Source organism: Argiope bruennichi, chromosome 4 (assembly GCF_947563725.1).
Source record: "Argiope bruennichi chromosome 4, qqArgBrue1.1, whole genome shotgun sequence".
Lineage (NCBI taxonomy): Eukaryota > Metazoa > Arthropoda > Arachnida > Araneae > Araneidae > Argiope > Argiope bruennichi.
Genome location: NC_079154.1, coordinates 19720155 through 19748128, shown reverse-complemented (window position 1 = coordinate 19748128; position 27974 = coordinate 19720155). Strand labels below are relative to the sequence as shown.

At 28.7% G+C, this 27974-nt stretch overlaps 1 protein-coding gene across 5 annotated transcripts in view; it reads left to right on the top strand.

Moving 5' to 3' along the window:
- Nucleotides 1–27974, top strand: part of LOC129965643 (probable cyclin-dependent serine/threonine-protein kinase DDB_G0292550) — a 92727-nt gene that overhangs the window by 50189 nt on the left and 14564 nt on the right. For 3 of the 5 annotated variants that reach the window (XM_056079721.1, XM_056079722.1, XM_056079720.1), the window contains exons 4-7: nt 660–971; nt 5041–5199; nt 14125–14361; nt 17476–17664. In XM_056079721.1, coding sequence (XP_055935696.1) covers nt 660–971; nt 5041–5199; nt 14125–14361; nt 17476–17664 — 897 coding nt within the window. The remainder of the gene's footprint in view (nt 1–659; nt 972–5040; nt 5200–14124; nt 14362–17475; nt 17665–27974) is intronic. The other 2 variants (XM_056079723.1, XM_056079724.1) reach the window with 2 other exon arrangements.

The following is a 27974-nucleotide window of genomic DNA, read 5'->3' as shown; positions in this document are numbered from 1 at the left end:
ATAAAGGGGTATCATATAGGTTTTCCGAGCTAAGCAATGGCGAAATAAAATTTAAGCAAAGAAAAAGAAAAATTAATAATAAAAAAAATCTGATTACACCCACTCAAGGGATGAAGAGAATACCGGAGAATGTATTTCTCAATTTTTGGATGAACCCTATTTCAAGGCACGGACAGTTTGATTTTAATCGCAAATACCTCCGCCAATTTTACAAATTACTCCAGGAAACTTTTTCCTGTTCATTTTTTTATGGTATACCGTACATACGCCTAAATTACTTTAGGTTTTTATTTTTTGTAACCTATATTTCTCCGCTAAGAGCGTTGTAATACGTTTTAATAAATTTAGCATTTACATTTTACTCTGACTACATTTAAAGTGTAGATACCATTTAAAATGTACAGGTTTTAAAAGAGTTTACTCCTCACCCTATATATATACTTTAATTACAGGGTTTTACATTTTGAACTACACAAAATGTATTTTAGCTTACTGCGATATCAACGATTGATTTAGCCTAATTTCTCTACCTTTCTTTCCACGTATTTGCACCCTCGGATTCGCAAGCACTAATCTAACGATAAAAAGAATATCTCACGCGAAAAATAAAATAAAATCAGCTTTGTAATTCTCTTCTTTGTTCTTTCCTCTACCTTCAGAGTCAAGCTTACCTCGAACATCCTCCGAATCGAAACTAGTGGCCGACGCACAGCAATTCAGCATAGAAGCGAAACTAAAGCGCAAAAAGTCAGACGTGGGCCGAAGTGCAGTTCTAATTCAGACCTGGGAGAGAAGGACCAGGAACGATTCTTTGCCAAAGCGACAGCAGTCACTGAAAAACCGATTTCAAAACAAAGAGAACATAGGGGAACTCGACGCCATGCCTGACTCCTACATCTGTGCGAAGTATTCGGGAAATACCCTAAGTGTCGAATCTTTGAAGAATGGTGGATTGGCTTCTAAAGTTCGAGGTAAGCCATGGCCACCTCACAAAGCTGGGTCTCTGTGGTTAATGTCTCTTTCTCTCTTTCATATTTTCAGTGGCGGATTAAGACTATTGCAAGCCTAATTGGAACACATTATGAACCCCCCCCCCCAATCCCTCATCCTTTTTAAATAAAATTACTGATTTAGTTTCACATTTTAAACTTAAATAACATATTAATTATTTATGCTAGATGGATTTTTTTTCCAGGTAACTTCGTGAAAACTTATTACGATTATTATGTTCTCATGATTGTGTAGTATTCGTCTTTACCACAGCAAATAGATTTAAATTATAATTATAAATATATTTAAACAGATTCTCAATCTTTATAAAAACAAATAACTAAGTGAATGGAGGAACCTGATTACTTATACTTAACAAATTGTAAATACTATCATAATATTTTCACAGTCATCGGATTTTTTATTTTTGTATATTTATTTACTAGGCAAATAGTCTAATAACGTCTTTTTGAAACACCTGCCAGCGACTACCCCTTAACCCATTGGCCATAGGTCTACTGAGTCGGAAATCCGCCACTGCTCATTTTATATCTAAGCACGATTTTTCTGAAATTAAGGAAGCATTGCATGAAGCATGGCATTTTTCTTTTCGGTTTGAAACTATTGGCATTTAAAAGATAAAGATAAAATGGACATTTATTCTTATGTTAAGCTTTAAAAGTGGTATTATAATTGTTTAAATCTTAAATTTGAACTAAGAGTTGAGTTCTTTGTGGCGCGAAAGATTATGCTGCCTCAAAACTAAAGTCAAAGGTATCAAGCGAAGATCAAAATATGGCTTTATCACAATGCTTGTGACATAAAATATGATGTCTTTTATTAGAACAATTTTAATAAAAGAGTAATAATAATAATTTAATAAGTAATAATTTAATTGGAATTGTTTGGCCCAATTTTTATTTTGCTATTAGGGTGACAATAAAAAAAATATAGATTTTTAAATTCTTCAAATTAAATTTATTTTCTAAAGTTTTAAATGCTATTAAATAAATTACCGATGAAGTTTTCATAATTTGTTAACGTAAGGAAATACAGTTGATACCTTTTTTTATATAATGATATATGGTATGCAGGGAAATAATATTTTCGTGAGAATTTAAAAAAATAGAGAGAATTGGACAAAATTAAGCTTGACTGTGAATAAATATTAATTAAGCTTATAAAGAAATAAATTTATAGAAAAACAACTTTATTTTTTTTTTATAAATATTGTCAAGTGTTCGAAATTCGTGTCTTGAAAATGAAGTTATTTGCCCAACTAACGAATGATTGATGTAGCCCCCAAACTAATGAATGATTTTGGCAAGATGTTTGCAGCAAAAACACTGATCAGAAAGTACCGGTGAGATCGATGTATTATCCATTGCAATACAAAAAGGTGGAAATCAATCCTAAAATAAAAATATTTATAGTTAAATAAATAATGTTACAAACATGAACGATTAAAACAATTGTTTATAAAACTACATAATTATTTTAATCTTGTATTATTAACTTAAAACGTCCATATTTATAAATACTTAAAAATAGTATTTATAAATATAAGAGTTCACACTATAGGAAAAAGAGTAAAACACATTCATATCAGAATTCATAACTTGAATTATATGGATGATGTTACAGAACAGCTTGACACAGCAGCGTATGTATAAATTTAAATTGTAAATGAATGAACGCAAAATGTTGTATATGAAAAAAAGTTATAAAAAGGTATCCTCTATAAATACGCCTTAGTGAGAATTTTGGGCAAAATGTAATGCAAGATTTTTTTTCTTTTCTTATTTAAAGACAAACACTAAAGTTATACTTCTTATCTGCTCGAAAGACATCTGATGGCGGAATAGCTAAACACATTTCTTAAAATAGACTGTAAATATAATTCAGCTCACTTGCGAAAGATAATGGAGTAATTTGCCTTCAAATGGCTCGTTCTTCTTTTCCGCCCTGAGACGACACACTGTCGCCCAAGATCGTGATATTGCCCCACATTTTTGCCGCTGATTCAACACTAGTACGGCATTCAGGTGTTGTTCTCCTGTGCGCAATTCTCAACTGACCTTCCAGCACACAGTGTTTGTTGTCCTTTGTCATTCCTGCAGAGATGAGTTTACGAATTTCTGAACCAACACAGTAAACTACTCAAGCTCAAAGTCACGCCAAGGCATGATAGCTTCTGCTGGGTTTACGTCATACAGGCTTCATAAAACCTTGGTATGAGATGCATATTTTTATTGCCACACTAAATGACGCTGTGGTAGTAATTTAAATCGTACAAGCATTTGGGGAGGAAAGATAAACAAACAGCTTCACGAAAACTTTTTAGTTTGAATATATTGAAAGCAGAAATGTTGGAGATAGAAACATCGTGCATTCTCTGAAATAAAATATAACCTCAAAATACCATGATTTTTTTCAGGGCATCCATAATATTATCTCTTTCCTAAAGAGAAACCACAGTTAAAATCACCTACCAAAACATATTGCCTTATAAAATTACATTAAAAATAAACACTCAAATATTATAAACAATCAGAGGTACTTTTCTGTTTCTTAGGGCTGTAAAAAAATCGCCAAACTGTTGGTAATTTTTTTACGATTTTTTTCAGCCGATTTAGTGAATTAATTTAACTGTCACCAACAGGCACTTGCAATATAATGGTACTTCTCCATTTCTAAGGGCCGTAAAAAAACTGTTGGCGATTTGGCGCAAATAATTTAACTGTCGCCAATGACTTTTGGAAACGGAAAAGTACCCAATCAGGTAATGAATGGGAAAGAATTATTAAAATCAAAATGAACAGAAATTGCTGTTATCGCATGTGAATAACATTTATAATTTCAGCTTTTTTTCAAAAATTATCAAACCTTTAAGAAAAGTAATCAAGAACATTCTTTGGCACATCTTGATTTCCACGGTGCCAAATTTACACCGCAATAAACTGCCAAATCATGCTTAAAGAAAAAACAAAAGTCCACAAACTAAATGCAGTAATTCTAACTTGGCGTCGTTTTAATAGCTGTCGCCGTGGAAATCAAGATATAACCGGTCTTTTCTTCCTAATTTTGTATTTCTTGTTTAAGTACTTCTGAATACATTTTAAAAGGGATTGTTTTGGTTGATTTTCAAAAACAACAACATTCATTTTTCTATTTTTATATATTGTTTATATACAACTCCATTACAATTATTAATACTGGTTCTGCTATTAACACATTAAAATGCTGCAGTCAGGCAACTTGTAAAGAAGAGTTACGATCTGCAATGAGAAATTTAACAATACAGAAGTATTCCAAAATTCAGTGTACAAATTATTAGGGAATGTCGAACAAACACTTATTTGGAATTAATCCCTGGCGTGCGGTTAATAGAATTTCGAATTTCTGTTTTAGACGTGTTTTTCCGAATCAATTGAAACAGAAATTTGACACAAAACTACTTTTTCAGTCACAAAACCCTATGCCAAATTTGATGTTTTTAAGTCATTTGTTGAGTTATCGCTTTTATATGCTTTTGAAAATACCGACTGACAGTCAGTCAACCCTTTGCTGAATTTGGTTAAACATTTGATAGGTGTCAACACTATAGATATTAAATATCTATATATCTTCGATTTCTAGCTACAGTGTTGAGTTATATTCGAACAGTCAGACAGAAAGACTTTCTTCGAATGGATGCCGTTCAAAATTTGACAGAGATCGACAGATTTGGTAATTATTCCATATACCAAATTTTGTTCGGCTTGCTCAAAACGTTTTTGATTTATATTCAGAGACAGATGGACAGACAAACATAATGCAAAAATTGTGTCTTTTGTGTTCAGAAAGGTATAAAGACATGAAAATTCGTCAAAATCTCGAGCTCGAATTTTTTGACAATTACAATACTTCCTCTCTAATTTATATACGAGAAAACAAACGAAAACTGATATATTTTCAAATCTTGAAATATGATCTCTGATTAAGTATCGCCTCACACGAATAATTCATTTGTTGCATCTAATTTTCTTTTTCTTTTTTTTTTAAATACAGCAGCGTACTCTGACGAAACAATGCTGTATCGAATGTCGGAGAACGGCCAGCGTTACGACAAGCAAGTGCAAGTCAATGGAAATGAGCTGAACGGAGAAGAGCCCGAATGGATAAGTCTTAGCAGAAAGCTCCGTGCCAAATTTGTGGAAGGCCACATAGGTACGTTGTAAATAACAAAGGGGATTTCGAAATTTCTAGGAGTTATGTTCGAGTTTTATGGCAAGAAGTGCGGACAACACGAAAAGTGAAATCATGGTTTGGATGGCATTACTGTTTCAAAAAAGTAATGTAAAAGTTGATATAATTTATGTGAAACTCTCTTGTATTTCTTCGAAGATAAAATTATCTCAAAGTTGTGATCTCTGTTTGCATGAAAATATTGAATAAAAAAAGCAATTCGAGTTAGTATTAATTTTTAATTGAATAAAAATTATGTCATTCGATGAGTGGTATGTTTTTTTAAGTCAAGAAATGCTATGACAATACGATAACAGGTTGCTTCTGGAGAGATTGAGTTTTTGGAATTTCATCTTATTATTACAAATGATCGATGAAATACTTTATTTTTTATAATCTCATTTTTATTAAAAATTAATACGAGGTAAGTATTTATCACAAGATGCTAAAATATAACATTAGCTTTGGAAATTGAAGGTTCCTTGTTGTTTTCAAAATGAATACTGCAGTTAGTTTTGATGAATTATTAACTTGGATTTTTTTAACTATTAAATTAATTATTTTCTTTATATTTGTCGTTTGTTAATTATTTTAAAGAAAAAGATCGTTAAAAGTATCATGACTTTTAATTATAATAAAAATAAATTTCACATCAGTACTATCTAAATTAATTAGTCATCCTTTTTTTTTAATTCTTTGTTTCAGATTTATCCCAATTTTAAATACAATGTTTTGAAACTCCTAATTTTTAATATTTTTCCCCTATTAAATTTTTAATTATATAACAAATTAGTTTAAATAATTTGATTTATAAAATTAATTAAAAATTTCTTTTTTCACAATCCGCAGAATATAGTTATTTTAATGCATAGATGGAAATATAAATCGCAATTATTCTAAATGCTGATTGCGACAGACTTTTTTTTTCATATACACTGGCTCAAAAAATTGAGAGTACACCTTACTTTTACTTGATAAATCTGACTTTCAATATAAATAACACATTACCGGGAAGTGCAAACATGTTTTTATTTTCACACATAACAAATGGTTTAATTTGGAATAAAAATAAAGAAAAATCAACGAAAAACTTCTAAATTGAAAAGTTTCAGAAGCATTTTACATAAACATACGCAGAATTTTGCCTGAAAAAATTGAGAATACACCAATGAAATTCTTGTAATATCTCGCATAGAAAGAACGTGTCAGTATTTTGTTGCATGTCTTTTGGCTTTTATACTGGCCTCTAACGTCGTGGTACCGATTCGACCCATTTTTGGTGGTATCTGAAGATATTTTACCCCATTCTTCTTGCACTACTTGTTTTAAATGGGTTTTGTTTCTAATTTTTTGTTTTTGGACCATTGCTTCGAATGTGGCCAACAGATATTCGATGGCATTGATGTAGGGGTACTGTGGTGGTGTGTGCAACTGCTGTTTACAATGAAAAAGAGATCATATTTTTACGTTACGTGCATTCTGTTTGGGATCGTTGTCCTGCTGGAAAATTGATTTTCCATTTAAACCTAAATTTTTAGCACTTCGATAGAAAAATATCGATGTCATTCATGCAAAAACGCAAAATTTCTTAACAAAATTTTCAAAAATTTCAAAAAGCAGTCTTTTTATGAGAATTTTAGGGGGGGACTATTGTATTGAATTATTTGTATTTTTACGCGTAAATCCTCTTAAAAACGCTTTATGAAAAAGTATTAAAGAAAAGCCTTTTAAAAAATATATATATATAACAAAGCTTCATTAAAAATAATTCCTCTGCAGTTTCTGAAGCGTATTTCATTTATATTCTTAGATATTTTTATTATATTCTAAACAACTCAAACATGTATGTATTTTCTGTTTTTCAAAACTTAACGCTATAAATTTATATTTCAAAAAACTAGGATAATTATTGTCTTTCTTCTTTTATTACTGTGTTAACATATAACATCAATCGGTTACATAAATCGATTACAAGAAAATGACGAAATTACTTATTATATTTTATTCCTAGAAGTTTCACCATCTTTGAGTTCTAAGAAAGCTCTATAAATCATTCATTCAATTTCGCAACACTATTGTATGAATGAAATGTAAGCATAAAATAAGTATTCCTTCAGCTTTGTATTTCAAAACAATTTATTTTATTTATAAACTTATTTTTGATTTATTGTCAGCGCAATTGTTTTATAATTTTTCAGTGAGATGGAGCAATTGCATGAAATATACAAAGTTATGATTTATAGCCAATGTTAAAGAAACTTCCAGTATACAAAAATTCAAAAATTAATAAATCTCATTTTACATCTTTATTGCCTTAAAGCTTATAATTGTTTTCGAAAAAAATAAAATGATTTTCTTAAATTAATTTTTTATCGTTTGGCAGCTTTATTTCTTACTTTAAACTTAAAAAGTAAACAGATCTATAAATTAAGAAATAATAATTATAAATAAATTATTTCGCTTTACAAGAAACTATCAGGACATTTTTATCATTTTAGCATAAATCATAAATGCGATGTCTATATTTTATTTTGTCTAGAAGAAGAAAAAAATGAAATTCCAATCATGAAATTTCGTTCCATTAATAGATAAACAATAATTAAAACAGTGTATGTAAGTATGAGTTTCCCGCCAATTATAATAATTCAGTATTTTCAAATCTTATTTCTTAAGAAGTAAAATAGCATCAAAATTATTTTAATTGAATTACAAGGAATTAAAAATGTATCGTAATTTAGTGACTTTTTCCCAAGACATACACAGTTCTTATCAACATTCATTTCGATTTGGACAATAAATTAAAGTTGTGCGATTCACTTTTTCAATCGATAGTGCTTTAATCGATGAATAATGCGATTCAGCGAAAGAATTTTTTTAGCACTGTTTCAAAAACATTCCAACTTGATTCTAACTTAGAAACATCACTTTATCACTTTACTTTTTCTAATGATATTAGATATTAACTTTATGTAAAGCGTTTCGAAAAATAGCAACATAAAATTTAAAAACTTCTCATATATATCTTAAATTTCAATTTACATCTTTTAGCAATGGTAACTACTGATTTATTTATTTTTGCTATTCTGTTTGTAAATTGATAACAAAAAAATCTTCATTTCTAAAAACATAGTCGTGGCAAAGTTACTGCTTTATTTATTTTTGCTATTCTGTTTTTAAATTGATAACAAAAGAATCCTCATTTTTAAAGACATAATCTTGGCGAAGTTATTTATTTATTTATTTTTGCTATTCTGTTTTTAAGTTAATAATAAAAGAATCATTTCTAAAAACATATTCGTGGCGAAGTTATTCATTAGATATTTAGTTTTGATATTCTGTTTTTAACTTGACAATAAAAGAATCTTCACTTCTAAAAACATATTCGTTGCGAAGATATCTAGGCCATTGAAAATGGAAACCGTGGTTTTCTGAGCAGATTTTGATGTTTCTGAAAGCGAAGATAGAAAATGTCCTGGAAATGCAATAATTATTTTGTGCATGGGAATTTTCTTAAAATTCTTGTAAAACTTTTCAATTTTCTTCCTGGCCTTTGTTTTAAGCTTCGATTTGACAATAAGAAAATTACATTTCCTTTTCAACCAAATTACCAATAATGGAGAGAGAAAATTAGATATCTTCTTTCTTTTATTCTGAATACTGAAATTGATTTCCGTGTTGCACTTTCTAGAGCCAAGGTACGAAATAAATCGTCTGCTTCATTGATGAGGACTTTTTAAAAAAAAAAATAACATCAAAAACCAGATCTAAGACTTACCAGAAGTTACACTTTCCCATCATCAGAAAAGTGAATGAGTTACATTAATTCAACATCTAAAAAAAAAAAAATGCAAATTGTTATTTCATGTCGATCAATTATTTAATTTCCTACGTAGTTATAGATCATGATTTCTTTTGTGTTGAAAAATTTTAGGTCAGTTTTTTTTTACATCTTAATTTTGACTTTAAAACAAAGCCTGAACTCACTACTATTAATTCATTTTTGTGAAAAAATTTCGGGGTAGAAAATCTGCGTACAATAGAATAGATAGAATATAATAAGATTTCTTGTTTCATATCACAATGTAAATATAAAAATATTTATTAAAAATAAACATTTTCTTAAAACAAATATATTAAAAAAATTCAAAAAGTTATAATAATAATTATATTTTTATAATAATAATTATATATATACTTTACAATAATTATGTTTTTATTCGATTGTAATAATAATATAATTATTGATTTAACTATAACCGATTTTTAATAATCGGTTTTTTTAAATCGGATTTTTACCGATTATGAATAATAATCGGAAAAATCGATTTATCATATTGACTAATAATAAATAATAATTGATTTCATATCACAATGTAACTATAAAAATACTCATTAAAAATAAACATTTTCTTAAAACGAATGTATTAAAAAAATTCAAAAAGTTATAATAATAATTGTTATAATAATTATATTTTTATAATAATAATTATATATATACTTTATAATATTTATGTTTTTATTCGATTATAATAATAATATAATTATTGATTTAACTATATTCTATTTTTAATAATCGGTTTTTTAAATCGGAATTTTACCGATTATGAATAATAATCGGAAAAACCGATTTATCATATTGACTAATTATAAATAATAACCGATAAACAGCTCTGAGCGTAACAAATAGACATATTTTGAATAACAGCGCTAATAGGATACATAGAATACAGTTAAAAGTTTCCAATAATCCAGTATTTTAGAATATATAAAATAAATTAGTAAGGAAATTTTTATTTTATATTACCTTTGAGATAAAGTGAAATGAAACGGGCAACGAAATTCATTTTAAGTGAATCTTTCGATTCATAAAATATGAAGCGAGATTAGTTACTATCAAATCAAAGATGAACAAGAGAAAAAAAAATCAAGAAGAAAATATAGAGAAATTTCTCATATCCATACCACTCAGTAGGAGAAGAAAGATGCAGTTGCAATGCTGTTCACAAAATATTTGATATTTCTCAAATGACTTTTATTTTTGAAAGGAATTAAACCATAAAATAGCATCTACAAGTGTACAATATTTCCTTCAGTAATTAAGTCAAGATTATATCAAAGTGCGTCACAAATGTGTGACGCATTGGATTTGCCTCGTTTTCCTACAATTTTCATTTTAAAAGAAAAATTATAAACTTAATGTGTCTGATATTTCTCTTCCTTTTTATTATTTTTTATTAAATAATCTATAAGTATGTTTCAGAGGAGACAGATGCTGTTTCTGTGCTTACTGCAAATAAAGAAAAGAAAAGAAATACCCGACTTGTATTGTAGATTCACTTTTGGCATCTAATTTACAGGATATGGATATTGTTTACCTTAACTTTTCGTTACAAAATTATGCCACTGATTTATTTGATTTATTAATTCAACCACATCGCATATATTGACGTGTCTGATTCATACATTGAATTACCTTGTTTTTACATTGAAATCTTTTGTTTAGTGACAGTATTAAGTAATTTAATCTCTTATATCCCTTATATTATTATAGGAACTAAGATAACTATAAATTTCCCAAATAGAATTTGTCATATGATAAGGGAAGTTAATTAAATTCGTAGCTCAAATGGACTCATTCCCTGAAGTTGCGCATGAGCTATTTTGGGATGAACTTCATAACTCTAACCCATTGTTGGATTACTTTTTGGGCAGCACTTTACTTACGAAATTTCTACACCGGAAAGAACATGCCCATCACTGGCAAAATTAAGACTTACCAAAGACTCATATATGGGAGATTTTCCATAAAAATGAGTCTTTAACCCATTTTCCTCCGCTCATTTCTTATGATTTTGAGAGAAAGCAGTAATGTAAGGATCATCAATATCTTCAAATGATACTGATATTCTAGGTTAAGTAAAATTGAAGTTAGTTGAGTCAGAATATATATTTTTTGCATGCTTATCGAGCTGATTCCGAAGCGTTAGTCGCATATATATAGGCTCGGTAAACTTTCTTCGGCACTGAAGCCACCTGCCAGAAGGCCATGGATCTCAAGATACAGAGAAGATATAAAACATATACATTTTGCGAGTTCACTATCTTGCCGTATTAGAAAGTAAGCAAGGTGTCCATTCTAATGATGGTAGCGACAGCTAAGAAATAAGCATATACTTCCAGCTAGTTCAGTTTGGCTTACTTATGTTAATGTTTCGTTTTAAAGAAACACCAGTGCTATTTTGGGACGAACTTCTTAAGTTTGAATCACAGTCAGATGACGAGAACGACGCCTGAGCTAGCATTCACGTCTTAAAATGCCTGCACCATACCAGTGGGAGGACAATTATTAGCGACATATTTAATGTCTACAAGGCGGTTCTTTGGTGGAATCGGGTCTTGAATTTGCAACCCTCTGGTCCCGAAACCACCAGGCCAGCCCAGCCTCTGTGCATCCGGCTGGAGAAATGCTCTGCATGACTTAAGGAATTATATTTGATGCTTCTTTTCTATCAATCAATGTATAGCTAAAAATTTACGACATCGATCATTTTATTCAGTCCCATTAAATGAAATGTTCTTGATACACTAAGAAAATTAGATTATTTTACGACGGAAGTTGATGGAATTACAGCTCTTCAGATTTTGTTATTTTGAGCCAATCAAAGGCGGTGCGCACAAACGCTGCTTGTGGACGGGAGAGGGGGAGTATTCCTAGAAGCGGTCATTGAAATGGTTAACTTCATAACTCAGTTTTAGTCGCAGAAGAAAGAGATTTTTTTTTTTTAATTCTTGGAAATGTTTGTGTGTAAAGATAATATTTCACTAAATATAATCTATAATAAGATCGGGGGACTATATAAAAATGTAAATTTCGTAATTTTTTCACCTGCACATTGATTGCCTTAAATGATATTATCTTTACGTCATTCAAAGCATTGTTATTGGAAGTACATGATTGTCTCAAACGGGCCGGAAATAACTTTTGGATCATTATTAGAGAGTACACTTGTATATTCCATTAAACAATCATTTCATGCAGCAGTTCTATGTTTTGTTATCTATAACGCTGATGCAACAACTAAGCGCAAAGCATTAGAAACTTGATATAAAGCATTTTTTCCTCATTAAAGAATCAAGTAAAAAAAAATCAATTATCTTTTAAAATTATAGTTGATTTATGGCTTCATTGAAACATCAAGTAAATGGTGTTATGCTGATAACTAAATTTTTTCATCCATTAAAAGGTTTTATTAAAAAAAATTATCTTCATAAAATTTAATGTTATGCATGTTATAACAATACTTAATTTAATAATTAATTAATAATTTTAAATTAATTTATGATAAAAACTTTAAGTTGATCGAAGATTTAGAAAAATATTTAAAAAATAAATAAAAAATATGACCACTCTTTCTTATGTGTTTCTTAAAATTATTTAATTAAAAAAGCATTCTAAACAAAACTAAAGTGTTTTATTCAAAGTTATTAATATAGTACTCATTTATTATTAAATGAATAATGGTTTTGAATAAGAAAAAGTGAATTTTTAGATTCGGTGTTAAGAAATAAATCGTGATTTAGAAAAAAATTCGTCTTTACATAAGTAATTAGTCTAACTTAAATAAAATACAATTTAATTTTTTTGACTTATTGGTATTATGTACCTTAATTCCAGAAAAATTATCAGCCCTATAGGGATTAAGAACGAACTAATAGAAGCAGAAATCCCAAAGCTATTTTGATTGAATAATAAATTTAGTAATTATAAGCAAATTCGTATTAATCTAAGATTTTTAAATACTTGATGATAAACATTATTTATGTATGGGTATAATTAAGCTTACCAAACATATTTTCTAAAAAACTAGTTAATAATAGAATAATTAAGATTTATTTTTATATTTAATAATATAATATTAAAATTAAATACCTATTATAAAAATATGCTATAATATTTTAAGGTCAGTAATAATTTTATTACAGTTAAATAGGAATGAAAATTATTTTTTTAATTCTGATGTATTTTATTAGTTTTTAAATGCAATTTTGTGATCGAAAAATTACATATATATTTTTATTTTTTATTTTTATGTCCCATTTAATATTTTAAGATAAATAGTTTTAAAAAGTATTAATATCTTTTAATTTTATTCCAGAAATAATTTTAAGTAATTAATGAAATTTCAGGATCAATTCAACATTTATGTAATTATTTTTATTATCTAAAAATAACTACATAACACCAACTGATAATAATTATTTTATTTTTCTATCCTTTTTAATATTTTACAATAAATAATTTTAAATAGTATTAATATTTTTTTTTACCAGCAAATCATTTTAAATAATAAATGAAATTTTACGATCGATTCAGTACTTATATATTTATTTTTATTATCTAAAACTATGACACAAACTGATAATAATTTTAAATGAAATATATATAAAAAAATGTGCTTGTAAAGATTATTATGTTTGTTTATTTTTTGTGCATGCATAGCCTTGGTAATAAAATATTTCTATTATTTTCAATTTGTGAAAGTATATTATTTTAAATCAATTATTTTACTTTTAATTAAAATGAGTAGAAATGCTAATTTTTTTCAAAATGTTGACAAATTTCTTTTGTGGTTAGAGAGATGTTATTTTAAAACTTTCCAGGATCATAACAAATAACTGTAAAACCTGTTAAGTTCTGTTCTTTTAATGCTCTTACCTCTTAAATTCCTCTTGGTTACCTCACAGCTCTCGATGTTTTCCGAACATCCTATTTTTTTTCTACTCCAGCAAAAAATTAAAAATAAAAGATCTGACCTGTTTTTACCTTGTCAAATTGATCTTCAAACTCCATAAGGAAAAAAAATTCTTACTATTTTTTATTTTTATTTTATTTTATGACGTATTTAGAACACAATTCCGCCGATTCCTATCTACACGAGGAACCGGATGGAGTGAAGCAGCACGTGGTAAAGCTAATTCCACCACCCCAGCCGACGAAGCAGGCAGCATGCGAGGCTCCGCAGAAATGCGATATTAAGAAGAAAGTGGTGGACAGCATGGACGTGACAGCACATCAAACGGATGAGCCGCCATGGATTCATTTGAGCAGAAAATTGTGCACAAAGTTCATCGAGGAACACATAGGTGAAGATATGTTTGTATCTTTGTCCCCTTCGCATTAAGTATGGATTTCGATTCGAATTTCTCAATTTGCATAAAATTCTTGACTCGATGGCATTGACTATTATGTACCATTCTTTTCTTTGAATTGACTCAGTGGTTATGCAATGCGTGGGTTAAAAATGCCGTATAATCTAAGTTGTGCTGACTTTATTTCGAATGGTAGTGTGAGAAATTGTTCTTCGTTAGTCTTGATGCTTCATATAGATTAGTTATTGGACTGCCTTTGTTACCTTGACATAGTTTTTTTTTGTCGGTTTTTAACATATAATATCCGAAGTTGACCGGGTTATTTAAAATATATTTTTAGATAAAAAATTTTTTATCGTCTGGATCAAAAAATGTAAAATTTTGATATAAAGTATTAATTTTAATTAAGTCACATCTTTTCTGTAAAGTAGGAGACTACGTTAAAAAGTCAATTTTTTGAAAAAAATTATTAGTTTTTTTTTAAAATTTAAAATTCTTAATATTTGAACAGGTTTCTTTATAAAGCTGTTATAATTTTGTTTCTAAGTCTATTTTTTTGGGTAGCTACACTGATTTTTATACTTGCATCTACATGCGTTTTAATGCTATTTTTCATCTTTAGATGCTATTTTTCCAAATGTACAATATGATAGAATTTTCTTACGGAAAACCTGATAAATCAAAGTAAAATGCATATTTTTGTTCAAATTTGGTGTAATAATTTCTCAATATATTCTGCAGTTTCTGAACTAGAGAATAAGTAATCTAATACTTTAAAAATATTTTATAGTTGTTTTAGTTCTTCACAATGTGAAAAAATAAATTTCATGCTATTTATCGGTCAACTTCCAATATTTAAAGAATGAATAGATACATAATTTATTTTTTAGTTCAGCAATTAGATAATATATTTCTTAAGCCATCAAAAAATTTTATGGAAATAATTTGATAAGCTTCTAAACTAGAAAACTTTTGCTTTATACCTCTTTTTATTGAAAAAAAAAAGAAAAAAAAAAAACTTTTTTCGAAATTTTTAAAAAAAAATCTTTTGCCAATTAACTGGTATATTTTGGTTTCATACATGTTTTTTCAATCTATTTTATGTAAATATTTTAAAATATAACTGATTTTGAACGTTTCTAAAAAATTCATCCCAAACTTCACATACTTTAATATATTTGATATCCTAATTACATGAATGACGCAACACTCAAAAAATTGTTTGTTCTACGTTGATTAAGTTCTAGATTTTGTTTTTGGTCCATCCTACAAGGGAAAATTGTTACATATTCAGTTATTTTTCTTCAAAAAATAACAACACATACTAAGCAAAGATATATAAATATATTAATTTAGAATGTATATTTTTTATATCAATGATAGAAAAAATGCTGTCCGACTTAAAGTTCTATCGGACCCATAGCAAATTTTAAAATTTGGTATAAAAATTTTATTTTTATTACAAAAATCAAAATTTATATATATATATATATATATATATATTAATTTACAATTAAAAATATTTATGAAATTTATCATATTTAATATTCACTTTTCTGTATGTTTTCTTATAACAGAAAACAAAAAAATAATATTGATAGTATTGAAAAACTGTTTAGCACGACAAGCTTCAGCAGTTGCATAGTTTGAGAGTGCGATAATGTCTTCTCGAAAATTATTATAAGATTTTAGTTTAAAAATCGCAAATAAAATTTCTCGAAATACACTTCTAGAAAACGTCATCTTGGCCAAAGTTTCGATACGGAATTTCTGATTAAAATATGATGGTGATTTAAATAGTTGAAAATAGTATGCTAACCATAGTTTAATTAAAGTTATAATTGTATTTTTAATATTTTGCCTAGTCTTTAAGTATTTATTAATTACTCATAAGCCTAAATTTTTTTTTTGTTCAGTTGCTTTCACCAAAAGTAAGTACTTTCATACAATTAGTTTTTCTACAGATATCAAACTTTAAGTATGAGCTTATTCAATGCACAAGAAACGGATAAAACAGAATCGACTCGATGTTTATCAAAACTTTATCGAAAGTATGTCTTGTATTGTATTGGGTAATAGTCGTTCGTCCTTTTTTTTAAATTGAAAAGTAGGGCAAGAATGAAATGCATTGTCAAAAAGTTTAATATTATTTGACAGAGAATCCGACACCTTGAAAGAAAATTATTTTAATTTTTTTAAATTAGTAAAGTGTACAAAATGAAGCATTTTCAACACCTCTTACTCTTTACATTTAATTAAGAACACCGTTGGTTGTAAAATTTGTACTTAATTTAAATAGAAGCAATGCCTCAATGTTTTGCCTATCGTTAAATTTCATTCTTTAAACAGGAAAAAAGTACAACGATTGCACCAAACGACAAATTACTTTTTTTAATTTATTCCTATGGCATTTATGAATTATTACTTAACCTAATATTAGATAATGAAATTAACTATTCAAGAAAATTACTCCTACTGTGAGATATTATTACATTATACATTAGTACATCGATGAGGTGTTGTAAATACGCATCCTATAAAACTTTTTCTCTGCATGTATGAAAACGAATTTGGTTTCTTTCTAACTGTATAAAATAAATAAGCCAGCTTCCTACAATGAATGCAGTTTTTTAAATAGCATCTATCATTAACGTCCATGTTTTATATGCGATAAAGAATAGATTCTTTAAAATTGGTAGATTTTATATTGTCACGATCAGATATTTTAAAGGATAAATAAGATTTCTGTAATATTCGTAGAAGGTGAATTCGAATTTTATTGGGCTCCTAATAAAAACCATTTTGAAAGTTTGTAAATAGGTACTGTATTTCAAAAAGCATTATTAGGGAATAATGAAAGTGGTAAGACAGAAGTTTTTCTGATTATTTTTCTTTGCTTGTATTTGTAAACATGTACCTAGAAAAAAAAAGAAACCATGATTTATCTCTGATAATACAATGATATGATTTTCTCCAAGACAATCTGTTTTTCTCCAAGATTATGCTCAATATAGCTATAAAAATTTGTAGGAGTTTTACACTTATTAAATTGACCCAGCATGCATTAGTAAAAACATTATCCATACTAAAACACATTTATTGTTTCAGAGTATCCTCTTATTACACCAGATCACTCTGTGAAGGAAATAAATACGATCGAGCCCAACGGCGATGTCAGAATCATCGAAAAGATTGGAAAGCCAAAATGTCGAAATTCCAAAACGAGGAAGGAGTCGGAACCGGAGTGGGTCAGCTTAAGTCGAAAGTTGAGAGCAAAATTCATCGAATCTCATATAGGTAATTTTGTAATATTAATCTTTATGTTCCTATTGCATGTAAAATGAAAAGGCATTTCTTTAAGGTGTTGTATTTAATCCTTAATTTTGTTGATATGCCATTAACATTATAACAACACTTTTAATGTTTTAAGATCAGAGAAAAGTGTTGAAATCTAAGATGTTAAAAGCCTCTAACTTCTCAAAAGTAAATATTTTAGTTTTATAAAGAACTTTTCTGTACAGATCAGATGACTTAACAGAGTGAAAACGATTTTTTTTTTCTATAAAAATGTGTTGAACTATAGCGGCTGAATAGAATGTTTTTTATTATCTCAGCCGTTATCAGTGGTTTAATTGAAGCCCAGAGCATGAAATATTTTTTTGTTTTTTCATCATAAGTGGCATAATAATTGGGGAACAAGGAGGTGGGGGGAGGGGGGTATAGATACTCAGAGAGCCATCGGGACAAAGCATTAGTGTATTCATGTCATTTTTTGATAGAAATTGTGAGAAATAATGGTGTGCATTTGGCGCCATCTATATTTACTAAACCATTATTGGCGACTCGGAACGAAAAAAATATATTATGCCTCAGTGCTTGTTGTTCTTTATGCCCCTGTTCATTTTGGCTTTGCAAATTGGCATAAACGCGCCAACATTTTATCTTTTTTTACCATAAAAAACTGAAATTAGAGAATGTCAATATCCTCCGGTGAATGTCGATGCAATAGTTAAGTGAATGTCCAATGACAACTATGTGAATGTTGCCATTCCCCGAAGAATGTCGGCATTTGCCAGATTTTTCTCCCCAGGTAACAATTAAATTGCTCTCCAAAAATCTACTTGCCGAGACCTTTCCATTGATAAGTTAATGCTGAACTGTTTATGATTTATTTGTAAAAGAAGTTAGCGAATTCTGGAGTTCAATATGAAGAATTTATTAAATTACATTTAATTTTCTAATGTTGACTAATTTGCTCGATAAAATGCAATTTTATGATCTTTGCTTAGCATTTTTCAGAGGAATAATTATTACAAATGTAGATAATAGCATTTTTTTTTTTTTAGAAGAGGAAAATTTAAATAAACATAAGCATAAAATTCGGAAATATGAAAAGCATAAATCTTTTTTTTCAGGTAAGATTTCAGGTAATAATTCAGGTTTTACCGTTGAATAAAATTTGAAATAATTTTTTTTTATTTTTCCTAGAAAACTATTAAACATTATTAACCAATTTAAGCAATACATGAAAAATAACTTGCTTCCAGTGATATATATAATTCTTTTAGAAAAAGTGTAAATATTGTTTTCCTCACATGTATATTGAACATTTTTATTCGGTACAATTAATGGCAATATTTATTTTTAACAAAGGAAAAAATTGGCATAATATTGCAAGTTTTAAAATCCTACTATTGAATTTTAATAAATACATTCATATTAACAATACCAATTCTGCAAGATTCTAAAATTCCGCTTTTGTAATAAGAAGTAATCACAAAAAGTTAACCAAAAGTCAAATGATCATGTTTAATAAAACTCAGATCATATAATTATCTTATATCATAATTTATATTATCTTCCTAAAAATGATGTAACTTTAACTTTATGAAATAAATTATATTTCAATTAAACGTTTGTGGTGTTTTTATGTTTTGTTTGTGTGTTTAAAAATGGAATCCTTCTGTTTAATACATTATCGCAATATTTTCCTATTTTTCCAACTTCAAAGTTAATAAAATGGAATGATTATAATGAATTTCATTAATCAAATGAATGAATATTTATTCAGTGTGCTGAAAATTTTTGCTTTAAAAAATCTGTCATTCCGAACCTATACAATTCGAATTTGACACCAGGATTCCACTAAGTGACAGTTTAATTATTTACTAGTTATCAGGACTTCCCCATTTATTAGCAAGCGGAAGTAATCAGAAAGATTAGTAAAATGAATTCTTTATTGCAACTTAGAGAGTATTATGGGAAATTAATAGAAAAAAAACTGAAAGTTTATTTCTTTAAGAATATATAATTTTATTAATTAAAAATAAACAATTCCATTAATTTAATTTTTTCTCAAGTGTCATCTTTTTTCTCTTTGTCTACTTCCAAATAGAAGCCCTTAGATTAATAGTAATGTTGATAACTATTTTATTAATCAAAATTTTCTTTTTATTATTGTTTATATCGATTTTCAACCTAAAACTGTGTTACTTTATTAATTTTATAGATTTAATAACATCAAATCGCTATTTATGCATTTGAAAACATGAAGTGAACAATGCTTTATTGCAAGCTTTTTGTTGAAAAATTTAATATCAAACCAATTCATAGAATATTATTCTGGAATTTTTAGAGCAAAACGATTTATCCCATTTTTACTTTTTATAATTCTTCCCATTTCTACAAACTTTATATTGAACTTTAAACCATTCTGTCGTTGGCTGAATTTTGTTTTATAACTGTTTAGAACAGATAAACGGTTTGACCACAAACTTTTCACTGTGAGTCACCCGATTAGAAAGCGTGCTGCATTCTTGTGCAAACACACTTCCAAGAAAAGCAGCGTGTTTTTGTTCCAATCGAAATGATAGCCGTGCAGTCGGGACCATTGTTACGGAGAGATGGAAACAAGTAATAATAAAAAAATGAGAGAGAGAATTTACCCCTTAAGGTCACGGTTCAGCGAATCTTCCCGCTTTTGAACTTCAGGGCCAAAGTGCCATAATACAAGCGACAATAGCAATGAGAATTTATAACCATCTGTACTCTGAGGGAGTCTTTCCATAGGATGTGCTTTATTGACAATCGGAAACGCATTGATGTCGATTGCATTTCTGGTGCCTACTTCATTCTGCCGGTTGGGATAGGTCAATTGCATGTTAATATAACCCAAAATCAGCGCGCAGTTAACAATGCGCTTCGCTGAAAGGTGGGAGGTAGCCTGTTTTTCGGCTGTCATAATTTTTTTTTTTTTTTGAAATAAGTGGTTTCTATTTAGTAAAACACATCCAACCCCAAAAAGAGAGAAAAAAGAGGTTATGATGAAGAAGTAAAAATAATTTTTGATTTAAGAAACATTTTTTTAAACGATTTTCGAATTATTACTTTCTCGTGTACTAAGTATAGAGAAAGCGTTGTAATCGTCAAAAATTCGAATTCGAGTATTTGATGAATCTGCACATTTCAGACCTCCCTGGGTTCGAAAAACTCTGTGTCTGTCTATCCGTCTGTGACAAAGAGAATTCAGAAACGCTTTGAGTAAAATGGATGAAATTCGGTATATAGTCTTTAAACCAAATTTGTAAACTTCTATAAAATTTTGCGCAAAATCCGTTCAGAGGAGGTATGTTTGTCAAGCTGTTCAAATATATGTTAACACAATAATAAATATCCAAAGACAGGCTTAGTTTAGTTTTGTTATATTAACGTCCCGTTTTAAAGCAACACTAGGGCTGTTTTGGGATGGACCTCGTCATTTTAAACCGCAGTCAGATGTCGAGGACGTCACCTGAGCTGGCACCACCCTCTCCCCACCACGCCACACCAGCGGGAGGACGTTTGGCCAGAACGTTTTATCGTGCACCACACCCGCTTACACAACGGTTCTTCGGTGGAATCGGGTCTCGAACCTGAAACCTTACCACTAGGCCACCGCGGCCCACCAATGTTAGGCATAGACGTATTGCTTATCGAGCGAAATCCAAAAAGTTGTTAACCGTCTGCCGATATGTGCTTACAGAAAATGTAAGTGCAATGACTTAAATATATCAAATCTGGTGTGGGTTTTTTGACTATAAGTGTAATTTTGTGTCAGATTTTTGCTTCAACCGATTGGAAAAAACGCCTAAATGCTTATCAGTTGGGAAATTCGATTTTCGAATACTTTTAACCGCATGCCAGGGGCCAATCACTAAATAAAAATGCCCAAGAATTGCTCGATAGATTCGGCAGAAATGCTAAATTCAAGCCAAAGCTTAATATTTCTTAACTCTGCCACCGTCCTGGCATAGGGGTAGCGCGTCTTCCCCGTGATCTGGGCTTCCCGGTTCGGGGATGGTTTTTCTTGCTGTTCTATCTGTGAGATGTGTGAATGTGCCCTCCTGTAAAAAGGGGTTGTGCAAGCGAATGAGTGATGCGTGAGTAGCAAAGCCGTACTCTTGGCCCTAGTTGGCGCTGCTAAAAAAGATAAGAGACGCTCCCCCATCGGCTTAAAATCGCTGTCTTCGCAACAGCGGGCTTGTCCATGGAAGTGCCATAAGAAACAACGACACAACAAATTTTCTTAACTGTTATACGCTAATGACTTGCAAGGCATTCTCTAGGATAACACATTTATTATTTTTAAGGAAGAAAGTTTTTGAAAGACCTTTTCCCTCTGGTTTATATAACTATATATAAAGGAGTTAGTTGTATAAATAAAATTCTTTTTACAGATTTAGTATCTTTATCAAATTTCGAGCCAAATTCAGCAAAAGGTGGACAGCCTGTCGATCTGTAAACATGTAAATATGGTACTTCAAAACGAATGACTAAAACATATGAAATTTGGCATGGGAATTTGTAACTACATGAGTTATTTTGTGTGAATTTTTTGTTTCCATCTGTTGGAAAATATGCATTTAAAATAAAAATTTGATTTTTGGTTATATCAACCGCATGTCAGGGATTAATCGTCAGAAAACTATCGATGGATTATATAGTAGATTAAGTAAAAACACTAAATTCTAAAGGTAAATACTTTTCAATTATTGTACTCCAGTTCCATGCAAAGCTTTCTCTGAGATAATGCTCTTATTATAAAGTATAGGGAAAGTTTTGGGCTGACTACTCCTCCTGGTCTTATTAGGAACTAGCCGTCATTGACGACCAGGAATTTCAGTTATATTTAATTTCAACTAATACATTTAAACGTAATTTCATGCATATGATTTTGTTAAATTATCACATATTAAAACCAGTTTGTTTAAATAGTCTTAACTTCCTTAATGGAGACCAGTCCCATGATATCATAGCATTATTAAAAGCTCTATTGTCCAGCTCATATCTCTTCTAACGTCTACAGTATTGCATATTCACTTTTTATTTGTCTTGAAACTGCTCAGATATTACATAGAATCCATTTTTCTTAGCTTATAGCAATGAAAGAAATTTCATCTATTAAATATTTGAGGAAACCGTGAAAATGGGTTGAATATCATGGTAACCGTGCAATGTATTGCTAGAAATTAAGGCAAAAAAATGCCGAAAAATCAAGAAAAATTTGCATAAGTATTAAATTGTTATAATTAAAAATTAAATTTATAAATTTTGAAACGGCGTAAAAACAGTTTTTGTGCAATATTATTTTCGGAACTTACCGTGAAAAAATAATTTATCAAAATTTAGCTTGATTTCCCATTAATTAAAATTCTAGTTAAAATTTAGAAAATTTTCACCGAGGTGCATATTTCTACCTACCAGAATATATATTTGCCAAGTTTAATAGCTACAGGTTAAACGGTTTAGTCTATACAGCACCGACACACACATATTAGTCTTTATTATTAGTAGAGATACGAGATGAAATTATAGCTTAATGATACTTTTATAACTCCAGAATTGCGTGATGAATATTTTTTGAATATGTATTTGGCATTTTTAAACGATAATAAGATTCAAAAGTGATTTGTAGTTGATTTAACTTTTTATGTTCAGCAGTTGCAATATAGCAAACTTCTTTACAAAACACAAGTTCTCCTTTTTTTTTTTTTTTTTTTTTTTAAAGATTTCTATTGTAAGCCTTCTTATTAACCGATAGAAACTAAAGAGTTAACTAGTTTTCTTCGATGATTAACTACTCGCTCATCATATTAGTAACAATGATTTAGTAATAATCATTTTTTTTGGAAGTTGAAAGGAGGTTTCGAAACTTGTACTGCCTACAGGTATCTATAGAGCTTAATCCAGCTTTAATAGTTGAGTCGACTGAATTGATTAAACTTAAAATATAATTAAAATAAAATATAGATAAAATTTAAGGTGTATGTACACACTTGAAACTACGAAAATCGTTCAAAATATCGAATATTTTTTTTATTGTTTAACTAGCCGCCTTTGGCGACCAGCCGGTTCGCCAATCTTAATGTTCGTTAAAATTTTAATAATTAAATATTTTATGCAATTCCAACTTTAATAGATTCTTCAGCAAAATATTTTAAAACTTCAAATTTTGATAGTCATATAATTCACTCATAATATTATAAAGGCCTTCAGTCATAACTTGATATGTATCTCTCTAATTTTCTGTTACCCCTCTGTAGAATTTATGCTTTAAATTAAAGTTTAAATGATTCATCTGCAATTAATATAATAATATTTTTTACTGAAACAAAGCATTTTTTTTAATAATATGATTACTGATAATAGAGTCACTGAGCGTTTAAACTTTATGGGCACTAAAGAATATCTTTCTTAATTTATGTAATATCTCAAGAATTTGTCAACAAAATTTTCGCAGATTCATCATGAACAGATCGATTAATGAACAATGTTTACTTTTAAATGCATCAAACACTAAGAAAATAAAATGAATCGTTTAAAATAATCGGTCTAAAACAGGTTTAAAAAAACTACTTAAAAAACGATGTACTTAAAACTATAAGCATATACAAAAAATATATAACTAACGTAAATACAATTTAATTACAAAAGCATGCAACTAACCTAAAAATAATTTAAATCATTGAAAACAGGTTTAAAAAAAACTACTTAAAAAACGATGTACTTAAAACTATAAGCACATACAAAAAATATATAACTAACATAAATACAATTTACTTACAAAAGCATGTAACTCACCTAAAAATAATTTAAATCGTCTGTTGAAAGTGGTTGTCATGACAACAATCAGAACAATGCGTATGCGTGAATTTTCTTCGGAAACTTCTTTTCCCTTTCCAGCTGTGTTGCCATAGAAACCGGCGCACAGCTGTTTACACGTTTATGTTTATCTATTCAGATTTTATAATATCTAATCAGAGTAACGGTGAATATCAGTGTGTTCGTGTTCGTCAATAAATGTTAATTTTTTTAATAACATGATTAACGAAAACAGAGTCACTGAGCATTTAAACCTTATGGGAACTAAAAAATATCTTTCTTAATTTATGTAATATCTCAAGAATTTGTCGACCAACCGGTTCGCAAAATCTTAATGCTCATTAAAATTTTTATATTTAAATATTTTATGCAATTCCTACTTTAATAGCTTCTTCATCAAAATTTTTTAAAACTTCAAATTTTGATAGTCATATAATTCACTCATAATATTATAAAGGCCTTCAGTCATAACGTAATATGTATCTCTCTAATTTTCTGTTAACACCCGTAGAATTTATGTTTTAAATTTAAGTGGAAAGAATTAATCTGCAATTAATATAATAATATTTTTTACTGAAACAAAGAATTTTTTTATAATCTGATTAATGAAAATAGAGTCACTCAGCGTTTAAACTTTATGGGCACTAAAGAATATCCTTTTCAATTTACGTATTATCTCAAGAATTTGTCAACAAAATTTTCTTAGATTCATCATGAGCAGATCGATTCATTAACAATGTTTACTTTTAAATGCATCAAACACTAAGAAAATGAAACGAATCGTTTAAAATAGACGGTTTAAAACAGGTTTTAAAAACTACTTAAAAAACGATGCACTTAATACTATAAGCATATACAAAAAATATATAACTAACATAAATACATTTTAATTACAAAAACATGCAACGAACCTAAAAAAAATTTAAATCCAGTCCGCATCGGTTGATAATAATTCGTCAACACAATGCGGAATTCAGAACACAAAGCGCATGCGTGAATTTTTAACGCCAGTTACGTAACGCAAATACGTGATTTTTTTTCTACGCCAGTTGGGGTAACGGTATGCGGATTAGAAATTTTTAATTTCCTTTATTCTGTTTTATTTTTATTCAAAAGTTCTTCAGAATGAATCTGAAGGATCGATTAATTAACAATGTTTAATTTTAAATGCATCAAACATTAAGAAAATAAACAGAATCGTTTGAAATAATCCGCCGAAAAATACTAACCCTAGCCTCATTACTGTTGGGAGAAAAAATAACTGAAGCCTTTCTCGTTTGGCGCTGGGGATAATGGAAGATTTTTTTGGCGGAAAAGTTGGCGGTGGGGAAAATGGAAGATTTTTTTGGCGGGAAAGTTAGTTTTTAATTAATAATTAAAATTCTAATTAAAATTTCAAAAAAAGGGACCCCAGGTGCACATTCCCGACCTCTAAGGTATACATGTACCAAATTTGATAGCTGTATGTCAAATGACCTGGCCTGTAGAGCGCCAACACACACACACACACACACACACATTGAGCTTTATTATAAGTATAGATAATGTTCTCTGATTCTTTAGCTTCCAAATGATACCAGGATGTTGTCAATAAGCGAAATATTTCTCGAGTCATAATTATTTTTCTTGAGGTGCTTTCATTGAAAACTCTAGTTACAGTTTTTTTAAAACTCATTTTATGAAGAGTGATATTTTTCCACTATGTTGCTTCATTCAAACAATCATAACTCAACAAAAAATTAACCAAATATAATTATTTATATATCAAAATACTCTGTATGAAACAGCGGATGTTTTGTGCCTAAATCAAAGGTATGTTTATAGAAATAAATTTTTAATAGCTATTTAAAAGTTAAAATGACAGAAAAAATCTCGCTTTTTCTATTCATCGTTAATGAAAAAATAGTTAAAAAAACTATTTATTTTTATAACTTGATTGAGGCAGACAACATGAAGACTCATATTAGGCATCATTTCTAACTAGAATTGTGTTCTATACAAATTAGAATTTAAGATACCAAATTTAAAAAAATATGCTTATTAACTCATTAAATATTATTTAATTAATTGATAATTTGTGTAATATGGTTTTTTCTCACTGAAATGAGTTTAAACATATATTAATGACCTACTGTGAAAAAACTGGATTTTTAAAGTTAAAATTAAAAAAAAAAATCTACTGTGTACGTACACCTTAAAAAACATAGAAAAGGATTAGACAATCGAAAAAAATAAGCAAAGAAATGAAGCATTATTACGACAGATTATTTGAGCGTTACCATTTTTCATTTCGATTGCGTAGGTTCGTTTTATTTTGATAAAATACCTATCCAAGAAAAGATATTTTCTTCTTCATTTTAATTCTTCTAACAAATCTAATATAAACATTCAGAAAAAAATGAAAATGAATTATATTGTTTGAGATTTTAATTAAAAAAAGGCGACCAAAAGTAATTTGCATTGTATTTTATATTCGACATCGTTGATCAACATTTTTCCGACAATTTATAAATTGTTATTGAAAACTTTAAAATATTCTTTGTCAGACAAGTCAATTATGTACTGTTTTTAAGCAATGGACTACAATTTTTTTATATTTTTAACAATGCAATTACTCCAAATGTTGATATTGATTAAGAGCATTTGAATACATGATGCAATCTTGGTAATAATTATATCATTAAAATAATTTCGAAACGGAATTTATTGGAAATTCTGTGGCAAAATTGATTTGTTTAACGTAGCTGAATTTGCATTTCATGTTATTTATTTATAAAATTCTAGAAAAAAATTTCGAAATAATTATGAAAGCAATATTAGCAATCTTCTTTGGTATTCCAAATGCGCAGTTTATTTTTTTTAATTCCGCAATTTTCTCCATTTTTAGTAATTATCAACTCATTGTTTATGATTTATTTTAAGTGTATACGTATTAAATGGTTATTAAAAGAACTTTATACATCTAGAAATTCATTGAAAGGAAGTGATATACTTATTTACTTTTTCGTCTTCGCGCTGCTCTGCTTTAGTCGAATTTGTGTTTAATTGCTTCAAAATTTGGAGCAAAGACATTTTGACCTTAATAACGTTTCGTCGTCGTTATTGAATTGCTTTTTAATTTATTTTTGATTACTGCTTCAATCTTATTTTTAGAATTTTGGTTGAATAAAATGCTTTTAAATATTGAATAAGGAAAGAAAAAAAACACACAGAATAATTATTTAAAATATGATGTGTAATGATATGAAAAATGAGACAACAAAACCTTACTGAAAATATGCAATGAGCTATTATTAGGATCTTAGAAAAATTAATTCCGAATTATGAGATCAGTTTTTACTTTCTCGCTTACGAATTAAAGAGGAAATATTGCAGTCCAAAAAATTCAAACTTTCGAAAGTTGGATGAATCTTATGTTTCACACACACATCCTAATTTTTTCTTTCAATTAGCATTATGTTTGTCTG